The sequence below is a fragment of the Dicentrarchus labrax genome, unplaced genomic scaffold, assembly GCF_905237075.1.
Source record: "Dicentrarchus labrax unplaced genomic scaffold, dlabrax2021, whole genome shotgun sequence".
In the NCBI taxonomy this organism is placed as follows: domain Eukaryota; kingdom Metazoa; phylum Chordata; class Actinopteri; family Moronidae; genus Dicentrarchus; species Dicentrarchus labrax.
In genome coordinates this window covers 419,374-431,873 of record NW_026136724.1, presented here as the reverse complement: position 1 = coordinate 431,873, position 12,500 = coordinate 419,374, and the positions used below count along the sequence as shown (strand labels likewise).

General features: G+C 40.2%; 3 protein-coding genes across 7 annotated transcripts in view; 2 read left to right on the top strand and 1 right to left on the bottom strand.

The window, feature by feature from the left end:
- The window catches only part of znhit1 (zinc finger, HIT-type containing 1), a 5,880-nt gene extending 5,676 nt beyond the window's left edge, over positions 1–204 (top strand). The window contains exon 6 of the mRNA XM_051392627.1: positions 1–204. This exon is cut by the window's left edge and continues 272 nt beyond it. The gene's annotated coding sequence lies outside the window, so the exon portion shown is untranslated.
- A 140-nt stretch (positions 205–344) lies between these two features.
- Positions 345–3,923, top strand: LOC127358996 (uncharacterized). 5 transcript variants are annotated; one of them, XM_051392624.1, is made up of 5 exons: positions 345–1,220; positions 1,616–1,793; positions 1,878–2,069; positions 2,420–2,574; positions 3,187–3,923. In XM_051392624.1, exons 2-5 carry the CDS (start codon positions 1,640–1,642, stop codon positions 3,238–3,240), a joined length of 555 nt encoding a protein of 184 aa, XP_051248584.1. In that variant the 5' UTR covers positions 345–1,220; positions 1,616–1,639; the 3' UTR covers positions 3,241–3,923. The 5 variants fall into 5 exon arrangements, with proteins under 5 accessions (XP_051248584.1, XP_051248582.1, XP_051248585.1 ...); XM_051392622.1 differs by having other exon boundaries at positions 1,557–1,793; XM_051392625.1 differs by having other exon boundaries at positions 345–1,224.
- LOC127358991 (zinc finger protein 239-like) lies at positions 3,913–10,975 on the bottom strand. Its single transcript, XM_051392616.1, has 2 exons — positions 10,729–10,975; positions 3,913–7,304 (listed from the first exon to the last, which is right to left on the bottom strand). Exons 1-2 carry the CDS (start codon positions 10,939–10,941, stop codon positions 6,435–6,437), a joined length of 1,083 nt encoding a protein of 360 aa, XP_051248576.1. The 5' UTR covers positions 10,942–10,975; the 3' UTR covers positions 3,913–6,434.
- Positions 10,976–12,500: the final 1,525 nt, after the last annotated feature.

The window sequence follows — 12,500 nt, the reverse complement described above, 5'->3', positions numbered from 1 at the left end:
GGTTAGCTTAGCATAAAGACAGGAAGCTCCCAGCAGCTCTAAAGCTCTTTGTGGATTCAACCAATCAGATCTGAGTGTGGATGAAGGCGGACGTTCAGCCAGCCAATCAGGGCCGAGAGGAGGCGGGGTTTAACACATGCTCAACAGTTACTGGATTATCCCCCCCCCCCCCGCTTTTATTAAAGACTCTGATATTCAACTCTTCTTCTCTGTCAGTTCACCTTTTATTGCTTTTCAAAATAAGAGCATACAGAGCAAAGATACAGAAAGCACAACAACAAACAACAACAACAAGGAATCATAATAAACTATATATTTATATATAGATTGTAAATATAATGAACACAATCACTGTAAATATTGATCAGTTTCCTGATATTTTAACCTTTTTAACAATCAGACTAAATATTCTCCTGTAAACATTATTGATCAAATATTTCTTATTGATTTCTTCCACAGCACAAATAAACATTATAAAATGTGTTTATATTTAATATATTTTCTTTGAGGCCTTAAAACAAGAATCAGTGCATTATTATTGGATGTTTCCATTGATGATCAATCAACATTATATTGACCATCAGGATTTAAAATGTGAACCAGTTCTAACTTCAATGTCTTTATCTCAATGAAACGAGTCTTTATTCTCTTAAAGCAACAGGAAGTGAGCCATATATGGTAATCATCACCTGACTTATTAGAATTAGCACATTATTATTTATTAATATTTATTATTCATATTTATTATTCATATTGTTTTCAGTTGCTCTCAGTGAACTCCACAGAAACATAAATATACACATAAAGCAGCAATGAACAACAACATAGAGAGTGTGTGTGTGTGTGTGTGTGTGTGTGTGTGTGTGTGTGTGTGTGTGTGTGTGTGTGTGTGTGTGTGTGTGTGTGTGTGTGTGTGTGTGTGTGTGTGTGTGTGTGAGGTTAAAAGTCCAGCTGACTCTCTCGCTTCCTTCCTGGTATCCATGGCAACAGTGTCATTAAAAACATGTCAATAATTAATGTGGACTTTTGAGTCGTGTGTGTGTGTGAGGAGAAATGACACAACACACACACACACACACACACACACACAGTCATTCATATAATAACAGAGAGAGAGAGAGTTCGTGGTAAAGCGAGGCAGAGCTGCACAGACTTTGTTCCCGGCTGCAGGAAGTCGCCGCCGTCGGGACGCCGCAGACGAGTCGAGGAGCTTCACAGCGGTGAGTGAGTACGAACTGGGAGAACTGGGAGAACTGGGAGAACTGGGAGAACTGGGACGGGTTCAAACACACGAGAGCGAAGACACAATGACTCAGGGAGCAGGAGGCCCCGCCTTGTCCCTCACTGATCAATAATATTATGGATTATTGATTCCCATCAATACAGTTCTTTAGGTTGTACCCTGGAGCTATAGAGTGTGTACAGTTCAATGTCATTATGTGTCAATGTAACAATAATAATAATATTTATTAATAATAAACAACAACAATAATAAAGTTTGAAGATTTCACTTTAAGTTCCCGCAGGTTGAAACGATGCATTCAATGTCTCATCAGGCGGTCAGGACGTTGGAGTTCTCTGACTGCAGCTGCTAACACACAGAATCTCTGTGTAGCTCCTCCCACTGCAGACATACATCATGACGTCTTCATCACCACCTCCATCCTCCTCCTCATCATCATCATCTACCTCAGGCACAGCAGAGACTCAGCTCCTCCCCTCTTCGTCGCCTCCTCTTCCTCTCCCTCTGCGCAGTCTGCAGAGTCCCGAGCTGCAGGCGGAGTTCCTGCGAGGTGAGAACGGAGACACACCGCAGTCCCTCTGCGTCCGACGCCCTCGTCTTCATCACTTCCTGTCTTCTGTCTCTTTGTTTCCAGAACGCAGGAACAAGTTACGCTCTCGCAGTGACGTCGCTGGATCCAGTGTCTCCTCCCCTCCGTTCTCCCCTCCTTTCTCCCCTCCTTTCTCCCCCTCCTCTCCCCCGCCCTCCCCCTTCAGCCCCACCCCGCTCTCCTCCCCCTGCAGCTCCTCGTCCTCCACGCCGTCTCCCCGCAGCGACAGCAGACAGGGTGAGTGGTGAATATCAGAGGAGATAAAGACTGCAGAGGAATCATTACACCTGTAACTTACCTTCACTCATCATTGATCATTGTGAGGCGTTTGCTGCCCTCTGCTGGGCTGAACGACTGCTGCACGCTGTGAGAGAGACAAAGTGAAAGCACCGAGATCTGAACAGTCGGTAAACAGTCGGTGTGCGACAGCTTCAGACAGACAACCACAATACGACGCCATCGACAGGCGAACAGGGTTGAACGTTGACAGCTACAAACTGAATGTTTCTCGCTCCTCAGTTTGATTTTTAAAGTTTAACTGTGATCTGTCTGTCTGTCTGTCTGTCTGTCTGTCTGTCTGTCTGCAGCCCGTCTGTCTCTGTCCCTGTCCAGCCCCGAGCTCCTGTCAGAGCTGAAAGACTCCAGGACAAAACCCCTCCGACATGTCCCCGCACACAACGGACTGACCACCGTCTTCTCTGGACGAGGAGGAGGAGGAGGAGGAGGAAGAGGAGGAGGACGGGTGAGCAGACACAGTCACAGTACAGAGGGAGGTGGGAGGGAACTAATGGATCAATATCTGTGACCTCCTGAGGACGTTATTGTCTCTGATGTTCATCCACAATAAAAACATTCAGAACTTGAGAATCATCGTATTTTTTAAAGAAACAGTTGAAAACATATTTATTCAACATTCGTTACTTTTAACTGTCACATTTCTTTAATTCTCATCTTTTACTTATTTTATTGTTCTTCTGTTTTATTTTATTTCTTATTTCTTACGTTGACAGATTCTGTTAAGATAAAAACTTTATTGATCAAACAACACGACAGATAGAAACAAGAGTTCTGTGTAAACTGTTGTTCCTCTTCTATTTGTTATTCATTTGATTGTTCTTCTCTCTTCTGTAGAGCTATAAATAATATACATGTAAATAAAGTATTATTACTATACAGAATATTTAGTTCACTTTCAGTTTTTAATTAATTATACAAACTTTTCACTGTCTCCCTCCTTAAAGCTAGTGTTAGCATGTTAGCATGTTTTTACTTTCACTTTCAGACCAAATTAAATTTGCATTCATTGACCATCAGCAGATATAAATTCATCTTTAATGTTTCCTTTCTTTCCCAGGCCTCTGGCCCCGCCCCCTCCACACAAGCAGCCAATCAGAAGCCTTCACACTGAATCTATCAGCAGCACCTGAACCAGTACCAGACTACTGGACCCGGATCCACCGCGGACTCTGCTGCTCTACAACTAGACTTTAATCAACTTGTTGGAGTTTAATAATAAAGATGAACTGATTCCAGGTTTCCCACAGCGGCTGTTGTTCTGATGTAGTTAACAACACAAAACATCAGCAGATAAACACACTGATCCGTTCTTCTGAAGCAAATCTCAGAACATTGAGTCGGATATCTCACCACCAGTCGTCTTCGTAGGGTTCCCTCAGTGCTGTTTGACCTTCAGTATTTAAATGTGATTAGTAAATGATATTGATCATATTCGTTATGGATCGAGCTCGAAGGCGTCAGTTACTAAAGTTTTTCTTTCTTTCTCGCCAATTGAAGCATTTAAAACTTTACTCTGAGCGTCTTTCTGAAAAACTGTAAAACTGACAATAAAAGACTTTAAACTCTAAATAAAAGTAATCGAGTATTTCCAGTTTCCTCCACGATTACAAAAATTGATCAAAGGATCAAAGGATGTGATTGATTGTTGATTTCAGTCAGCAGGAGACAACAAAAGTAATGTAACTAACAATTCTAGTTACTGTAGAAAGTAATATTATTATTAGTTACCATGGTTACAACTGTGTGCTGCTGTTACAAAGGAAAAGAATCAATAAACATTGAGTTGGCAGATGATCAGTTTTATTGGTCGAGTGTGTGAACACATTAAAGGAGTTAATTCTCATTGATCTAAATGTTCTTACACAGAAATATCAGATATAAACAAAGATAAATAAAAAGTAAAATTACTTTTATGTTACAAGAATATGAAAAACAACGAAAATGTATAACAATTCAAATTATAGTAGAATATAAGAGACAGTAAAATATCAACTAGTGATTTATGTTTAATAAACACAGTAAGGATCAATATAAAACTGATATTTCAGTTAAAGGACTGAATGATGAGCTGAGTGAGGAACAACTGTGTTATAACGTCTGACAGCATCATGTGATATAACTGCAGTGAACATATCGCTCATGTTGGGCTGTAAAATAAAAAGATATCCATCACTCACACTGACACTATTAATAATGCTGATGGCAGCGGCTTTCAACCTGGGGGTCCGATGGGGAGAAGAACTCCACTGGTTCTCAAACTTTGGCATTAATGTACCAACTGAAATATTTAAGTTAATATTAAAGAATCTTCTGACATTTTGGTAGAAAAAGAAAAAGCCAACAAAAATAAAATACAGCACAGAACCATCAGTGTCAGATTTATTAAAAAAAACACTTCAATAATGCAATGAGTTTGCAATCCGTCACTGAATTCATGGCAAACACATTTTTTGTCATTATGCAACAAGACGGCATTGAACTGCGCCTTTTTAATAATCTCCATTTAGAATTTAGTAAGAACCTGTTTCCTGTGAACGCTACAGGAAGTTGTTTATTTATAACTTGCAAAAAACCTGCAAAGGTCAGAGTCACCGCCTCGTTGGAGCTCGAACAAGTAGGTTTTGAGACTTTTGCAATTTTGCAAAAAGATTTTATTAATGTAAATGATCCCTGAACAGTTTCGAGCAGACGAGAATTCACAAACACCATCCTGATTATTCTGGAGGTTGTGACTTAAAAGGTTGAGAACGTGTTATGAATAATATTATATATCTATATGATAGATCAATATCAGCTGATTGACTGACATACTAACTGAAAAGAGTTAAGTCCACTGAGAACAGCCTGTGTGCATATTAACTTCCACACCAAGTGCTCAAGCTGTAAACACTGACACTAACATCTTGAGGTCGACCGCCAGTCCTCGCCTTTTTACTTGAAAAGTTTACAACGTTTTTTTTGTAAACCGTGTCACAGTTCTTGTCAATCAGACTTATTTGTCTTTTTGTTTTGTATGCTATAAGGAGTTCGGTCTAGACCTGCTCTATTTGAAAAGTGTCCTGAGATAACTTCTGTTATGAATTGGTGCTATACAAATAAAGCTGAATTGAACTGATTCGGTCAGGCGGCAGAAAGTCGTTTTTAGTAGTACAAGTATTTATGTTTCTGCCACTTTTTGTATGAAAGTATCGATACAAATGTATTTATTTATACATATGAACTGATTTGATTGATAATATATTGATAATATATAAAAAGCACCAATGACCAACAGTCAGTTTACAGCTGCTATCACTATGAGTCTGCAGTGACCTCACTTCCTGCTCTAAATAAAGACTATAGGACAGTAACCTGCTGTCAGTCAGTGTCCATTATCACTGTCCTCTCCTACTCCGCTATCAGCAGCCTGCAGGAGAGACGCTCTGTGGTGCATTGTGGGATTTTATAAGTGAGCTCTTCCTTCCTGTGACTGAGTGTAAATGTGATGTTTGAGCTCTCAGATGATGCAGACAGACATTAATGTCAGAGACAGTAACAGTGTCTCACAGTGGACGCAAGAGAGGACGTTGGACCGCCGTCTGACCAACACATTGGAAATAAGTAAAAAAATAACTTAATGTGGATTGTTTCCACATTTTAAAGTAATTAAAGTAATGGACTCTAGTAATGTTGAGGTTACTAGTCCATCAGTAGAAACATCTGCTGCTGATCTCTGCAGGTAAAACAGCTCAAATATGATCCAGTCAGGCCTTCAGTGTGGACCAGGACTCATTAGAGTTTACACTACAGAAGATCTGTGGTCAACTGAGTCCCAAGTTAAGTGATCTGATCACAGTGAGTCTAAATACCAGCTGTTAACAACATATACAAGTCACGTTATAAACGATACAAATACTGCAAAAAATGGACTTGATATCGATTAGATAGATGAATATATATAATATGTCTATACACAGTGAGCAGGATTTATAGTGGAGCATCAAATGGATGTTTGAGGGCGATTCTACATCCATTTATGGATAACTGGGAGAGCAAATTAAGCTTGTGCCCGTATGCTTGTTTCCATGATTGAAACTTAAAAACAGAACCTTTACAGAACCCAAATGTGCAACTTTAGCTCAGCCTGATTGTGACCCACTCCTTCCAGCAAAGGGGTGGCATCATGGTTACATAGTGTGTGACGAAGGGAGCATTTTGTAACATGGGAGGGCAGAAGATAGTCAGTTATTGTTGTCTATTTCTACAGTTTTTAGAAAAACATCAGAGTGTGGACGGGAGGCCGGAGTTAACAGCTTTGCTCTGGAATCAAACTGGTGCAGTGTGAACGCGTTGGTGAACTTTAAGAGAACTACTCTGAGTAAAACTTTTCCCACACTGCTCACACCGGAACGGTTTCTCTCCGGTGTGAACATGTTGGTGTATTTTCAGGTTATCTATTGTAGTGAAAGTTTTGCCACAGCGGGCACACCAATACGGTTTCTCTCCAGTGTGACTGCGCTGGTGGACTTTTAGATGACTCGAAGTTGTGAAGGCTTTCTCACACTGGTCACAGCTGTACGGTTTCTCTCCGGTGTGAACTCGTAGGTGCTTCTTTAGGTCACTTGACGCGGTGAAAGCTTTCTCACACTGGTCACAGCCATATGGTTTCTCTCCAGTGTGTACAAGGTGGTGCCGTTTAAGTTCATACGCTGTAGTGTAAGCTTTCTCGCACTGGTCACAGCTGTGCGGTTTCTCTCCAGTGTGAATGTGTTGGTGGTTTTTTAACTGAGTCAATTGAGTAAAACTTTTCCCACATTGGTCACACCAGTAGGGTTTCTCTCCAGTGTGTCTGCGCTGGTGAGCTTTTAAGGTACTCAACTGTGTGAAAGCTGCGGTGCATTGGTCGCAGTTGTACGGTTTCTCTCCGGTGTGAACACGTCGGTGGGTTTTAAGATTGTTTAAAGAGTTGAACGCTTTCTCGCACTGCTCACAGCTGTACAGTTTCTCTCCAGTGTGAACACGTCGGTGGATTTTTAAGTTACTCAAAGAGTTGAATGCTTTCTCGCAGTGGTCACAGCTGAATGGTTTCTCTCCAGTGTGAACTCTCTGATGAATCTTTAAAGATGATGATTTTGTGAAGGATTTGCCGCAGTCCTCACAGTAGAAACGTTTGAGTCCATCTCTTCCTCTCCGCTTCTGTGGCAAGACAGACAGACAGACAGATATGTTATTGTGAGCCTGTACTGTTGAAGTGGATCTAGCAGTGCCATCTTACTCAGTTTCACCCAGTGTTGACAGTCAGAGGGCTGTTAGCTCACCTATCAACCCTACCATCAATACATTACTGATTCAGTGACACACTGCTGACAAACTCATGTTAGTAAAATTAAAAATATATACCGATTGATCTGATTTTTCCTTGCTGCTGTCTCCAAGGTCTTGCTCATGGTGGTACTGTTGGGTCTCTGTAAATAATGTTATAAGGAGTTCGGTCTAGACCTGCTAGACCTCCTCAAATAAAACTGAACTGAATACAGCAGACCTATTGTTACGTGTCAGGACCTGCTCTAAAGGTAAATCATTTATTTAGATACAGTAATGTAAGTCAGTAATATCTTTCACATTTTAAAATTATTTACTTATCATACACGTCATTTTTACACTTACTTCTTCTTTATGCATGTATTGTAATTTTATTGGATTCTGTTTTATTTTGCTGCAGCACTTTGTAACTGTATAGAAAGCTGCTGTACAAATACATTATTATTATGTATTTGATCTTTTTTCAGACAATAGTTTGATGATTTTTATGAAATTTTAGTCCAATTTTTACGATGAACGAGGCTCAATGAATCCACTCCTGGGTCAAAATACTCTGCAGCAGTCGGTAGTAATCGGCTGCAGACACCCAGGTGGAAATATTAATCTACATCAGTTTTTTTTCAAACTAATGAGCTGCCACGAACAACTTCCATAGCCACTGGCCGTAGCTGTTGCCGACCGGTAAGTTACAGAAGCCGTTCGTGGCAGCTCATTAGTTTGAAGTCAAGGCAAACACATTATTAATTAATTCGCTATCACGACAAAACGATCTTTGTTATGTCGACATAGCGAATTAATTATTTCGTTATCTCGACATAAAGATCGAAAACAAACTTTGTTATATCGTGATAACGAATGAATAAGTCGTTATCACGATATAACAGTGCATAAAAATAAAAATAAATCCATGGCCGTTCTTGGCTTCCGTATATTCCTGTATTTCAACTTATACAACTTAAAAGGGAACTTGGCAACTCTAGCCATTTCTTCGCTGGTTTTCACTTTTGTCGTCGCATGTTTTCTCAACAAGTTCCCCCTACAGCTCTGGGACGTATATTTCACTAAACTGTTGTAAAAAAAACTCACTTGCGGGACCCTCCTCCCCCTTTCTCTGCCATGATGACCATCTAAAAAATGATCCATCATCGCTTGTTTTTACAGCCGGCGCCCGGTCTCGCTCGTTCTTGTTCTCACGATACTTCCGATTTCCAATTTACCGGGACGGCAGTCCCAAAGTTGCAAGGTTGGTTTTCCGCCTGAGGGGGGTGGAGGAGTCACCATTTTCACCAGAACAGGCCATTTAACCATCCAAATGATTTCTAAACGGATTTATTAAGCTGAAAAAGTTGCCAAGTTCCCCTTTAATGTCTTAAACTCTATTTTTTATTTTTGTAATTTTCTTTCTATACTTTTTGTTTGACAGTTTATGGTCAGCAGAACATGAAGAAGAAACTAAACTGAAGACGAAGAGGAAACATTTTAGATAAACAGAGCAGATAGAGAAAGAGTGTTAGGTAGAGATTGTTAACAGTTACACAGAACCTGAACTCTAACCAGTGAGTTACCTGCAACAGATTATTTCCTGTAACCTCCTGTTTGTCGTTGAACTGAGCTGCTCCCAACCTCCACTAGGGGTCGCCAAAGGGTCACAAAGCCTTCTTCATTTTAAGTGTAATAAAAAACTAAAATTAGATAGTCTCAATATTTCGTTCATTTCTGAGGAAAACTGAATAAGTTATGTTTTAAGTGTATGATAATGTTTTAGATGTAAAGTTTGAAGGTGCGAACAGTGTATATTATTATTGTTATTATTGATCGCAGTGACAGAGCTTCAGTCTCTGATCAACAGCCTCGTCCTGCATCAGAAAGCAAACAGCCGATAGATCAATGAGGATAAACAGAGCATCTGTCAATAAGTCAATCAAATCTCTGGTTTTCCACAAACTTCCTGTTTGTTTGTTTGTTTGTTTGATCGTTATTGTGGAAAAAGAATCCACTAAATACATAAATAGAGTATTATTATTATTAAATACAAATACACAGCTGTGGTATCAACTGAAGCTGAGGAGAGTTCGTTTTCATCGTGTGTGAAAGACAAATGTAGATTTTAATGTGAATAAATAAAGAGGGACATTCTGTGTCATTACAGAAACATTCCTCAAGTCTTTCTGAGAGGTCGTATCTGCGACATCCTGGATGATGACGCAGTTTCATGGTTGAATATTTCCGTTTACTTTAGCAGACGAGCGATGGAGTTATCTTCTGTCACATGTATCTCATGTTTACTGTCAGTCTCTGCTGTATTACTGTCCAGTGAAGAAGAACCACCTCCATTACAGGAGGAAAAAAACAAACATGAACATTTAGTTGTGCTGTCTTAAATATTCAGTAATGTTTTATTATAATTAGTGTTGTGTTATTTCCTGTGAGTATCATTTAAAGATAAACTTAATGATTTAGGCCTAAACTTTAACAAAGATGTGTTTTATATGAATATTATAGAAATTATAGCTAAAGGATTTGATCATCAAGAGAAGAAGAATCAATACTGATACAGTGTGTACTGATCAATAATCAATATACAGTGTATACTGATCAATAATCAATATACAGTGTATACTGATCAATAATCAATAAAGATACAGTGTGTACTGATCAATAATCAATATACAGTGTATACTGATCAATAATCAATAAAGATACAGTGTGTACTGATCAATAATCAATATACAGTGTGTACTGATCAATAATCAATACAGATACAGTGTATTCTGATCAATTATCAATAAAGATACAGTGTATACTGATCAATAATCAATACAGATACAGTGTATACTGATCAATAATCAATATACAGTGTATACTGATCAATAATCAATAAAGATACAGTGTGTACTGATCAATAATCAATATACAGTGTGTACTGATCAATAATCAATACAGATACAGTGTATTCTGATCAATAATCAATACAGATACAGTGTATACGGATCAATAATCAATATACAGTGTATACTGATCAATAATCAATATACAGTATATACTGATCAATAATCAATAAAGATACAGTGTGTACTGATCAATAATCAATATACAGTGTATACTGATCAATAATCAATAGATACAGTGTATCCTGTTAGCATGTAGCAGCTGTCATACAGGCAGCAGCAGCTACATGCTAACAGCTAACGTTAGCTCCTCAGTTAGCACCGGTAGAGCCGAACCGAGCCGAACCGAACCGAGCCGAGCCGAGCCGAGCCGAGCTAACGAGGCGGTGGTGACGTCATTTATCACTGACCTGAACTCCCGTACTGTCAGAGCACGAGCCCGCTCTGTGTGTGCTCGTGCTCTCGGTGCTCCGCCGCTCCGGGTCCTCTTCCTCCTCCGGTCCGCTCCGGTAGCGGTCCGGGTCTCTGAGATCCAGCGGGTCTCCTCCGGTACCGACTCCTCCGGTACCGACTCCTCCGGTACCGTCTCCGGTACCGACTCCTCTCTCAGCGCGCTCAGACATTTTGTTCTCGTTCGGAGGTTTTCGGGCAGCTCACAGGGAGCCTTCGTGTTCTCGCGATATCACCGCGCTTCGCTCGCTAGGCCCCGCCCCTCATAGTTACTGTTGCTAAGGGCTTAGAAAGAATGGCTCGTTGATTCAATTATTTCCAGAAACTTTATTAAGTCAACGAGGTGAAATACAAATCAATACATCAACCAAACACCGCCGGGGGGTTACAGCAGCACAGAGGCTTTCATACAGACACACATTCAGTTTAATAGTTTCATGTTGATGATTTTTAATAGACTTAATATATGACTCAAAGATAAGAAAGAGATTATTAGTGTAACGACATTTATGAATATGCCATTTGGCTAACTGTATAATAAGATTGATGATATAGTATTGTTTTTCTTTTGCAGAAGGATTGTCAGTGAAGCCAAACAATATACAGAAAGTATTCAGACCCCTTTACATTTTTCACTCTTTGTTTCATTGCAGCCATTTGCTAAAATCCAAGAAGTTCATTTTATTTCTCATTAATGTACACTCAGCACCCCATCTTGACAGAAAAAAACAGAAATGTAGACATTTTTGCAAATTTATTAAAAAAGAAAAACTGAAATATCACATGGTCATAAGTATTCAGACCCTTTGCTGTGACACTCATATTTAACTCACATGCTGTCCATTTCTTCTGATCCTCCTTGAGATGGTCCTGCTCCTTCATTGGAGTCTAGCTGTGTTTAATTAAACTGATTGGACTTGTTTAGGAAAGGCACACACCTGTCTATATAAGACCTTACAGCTCACAGTGCATGTCAGAGCAAATGAGAATCATGAGGTCGAAGGAACTGCCCAAGGAGCTCAGAGACAGAATTGTTGCAAGGCACAGATCTGACCAAGGTTACAAAAGAATTTCTGCAGCACTCAAGGTTCCTAAGAGCACAGTGGCCTCCATAATCCTCAAATGGAAGAAGTTTGGGACAACCAGAACTCTTCCTAGACCTGGCCGTCCAGCCAAACTGAGCAATCGTGGGAGAAGAGCCTTGGTGAGAGAGGTAAAGAAGAACCCAAAGATCACTGTGGCTGAGCTCCAGAGATGCAGTAGGGAGATGGGAGAAAGTTCCACAAAGTCAACTATCACTGCAGCCCTGCACCAGTCGGGGCTTTATGGCAGAGTGGCCCGATGGAAGCCTCTCCTCAGTGCAAGACATATGAAAGCCTGCATAGAGTTTGCCAAAAAACACATGAAGGACTCCCAGACTATGAGAAAGAAGATTCTCTGGTCTGATGAGACCAAGATTGAACTTTTGGCGTTAATTCTAAGCGGTATGTGTGGAGAAAACCAGGCACTGCTCATCACCTGCCCAATACAATCCCAACAGTGAAACATGGTGGTGGCAGCATCAGGCTATGGGGGATGTTTTTCAGCTGCAGGGACAGGATGACTGGTTGCAATTGAAGGAAAGATGAATGCGGCGAAGTACAGAGATATCCTGGAAGAAAACCTCTTCCAGAGTGCTCAGGACCTCAGACTGGGCCGAAGGTTCACCTTCCAACAAGACAATAACCCTAAG

What these genes read in the sequence shown, in the direction of transcription:
- LOC127358996 (XM_051392624.1), top strand. Translation starts at nt 1,640, where the DNA reads ATGACGTCTTCATCACCACCTCCATCCTCCTCCTCATCATCATCATCT. An exon ending in CCGCAGCGACAGCAGACAGG is followed by an intron (nt 2,070 to 2,419) that starts GTGAGTGGTGAA and finishes GTCTGTCTGCAG; the next exon opens with CCCGTCTGTCTCTGTCCCTG. An exon ending in GAGGAAGAGGAGGAGGACGG is followed by an intron (nt 2,575 to 3,186) that starts GTGAGCAGACAC and finishes TTTCTTTCCCAG; the next exon opens with GCCTCTGGCCCCGCCCCCTC.
- LOC127358991 (XM_051392616.1), bottom strand. Translation starts at nt 10,941, where the DNA reads ATGTCTGAGCGCGCTGAGAGAGGAGTCGGTACCGGAGACGGTACCGGA. An exon ending in CTGACAGTACGGGAGTTCAG is followed by an intron (nt 7,305 to 10,728) that starts GTCAGTGATAAA and finishes GTCTTGCCACAG; the next exon opens with AAGCGGAGAGGAAGAGATGG.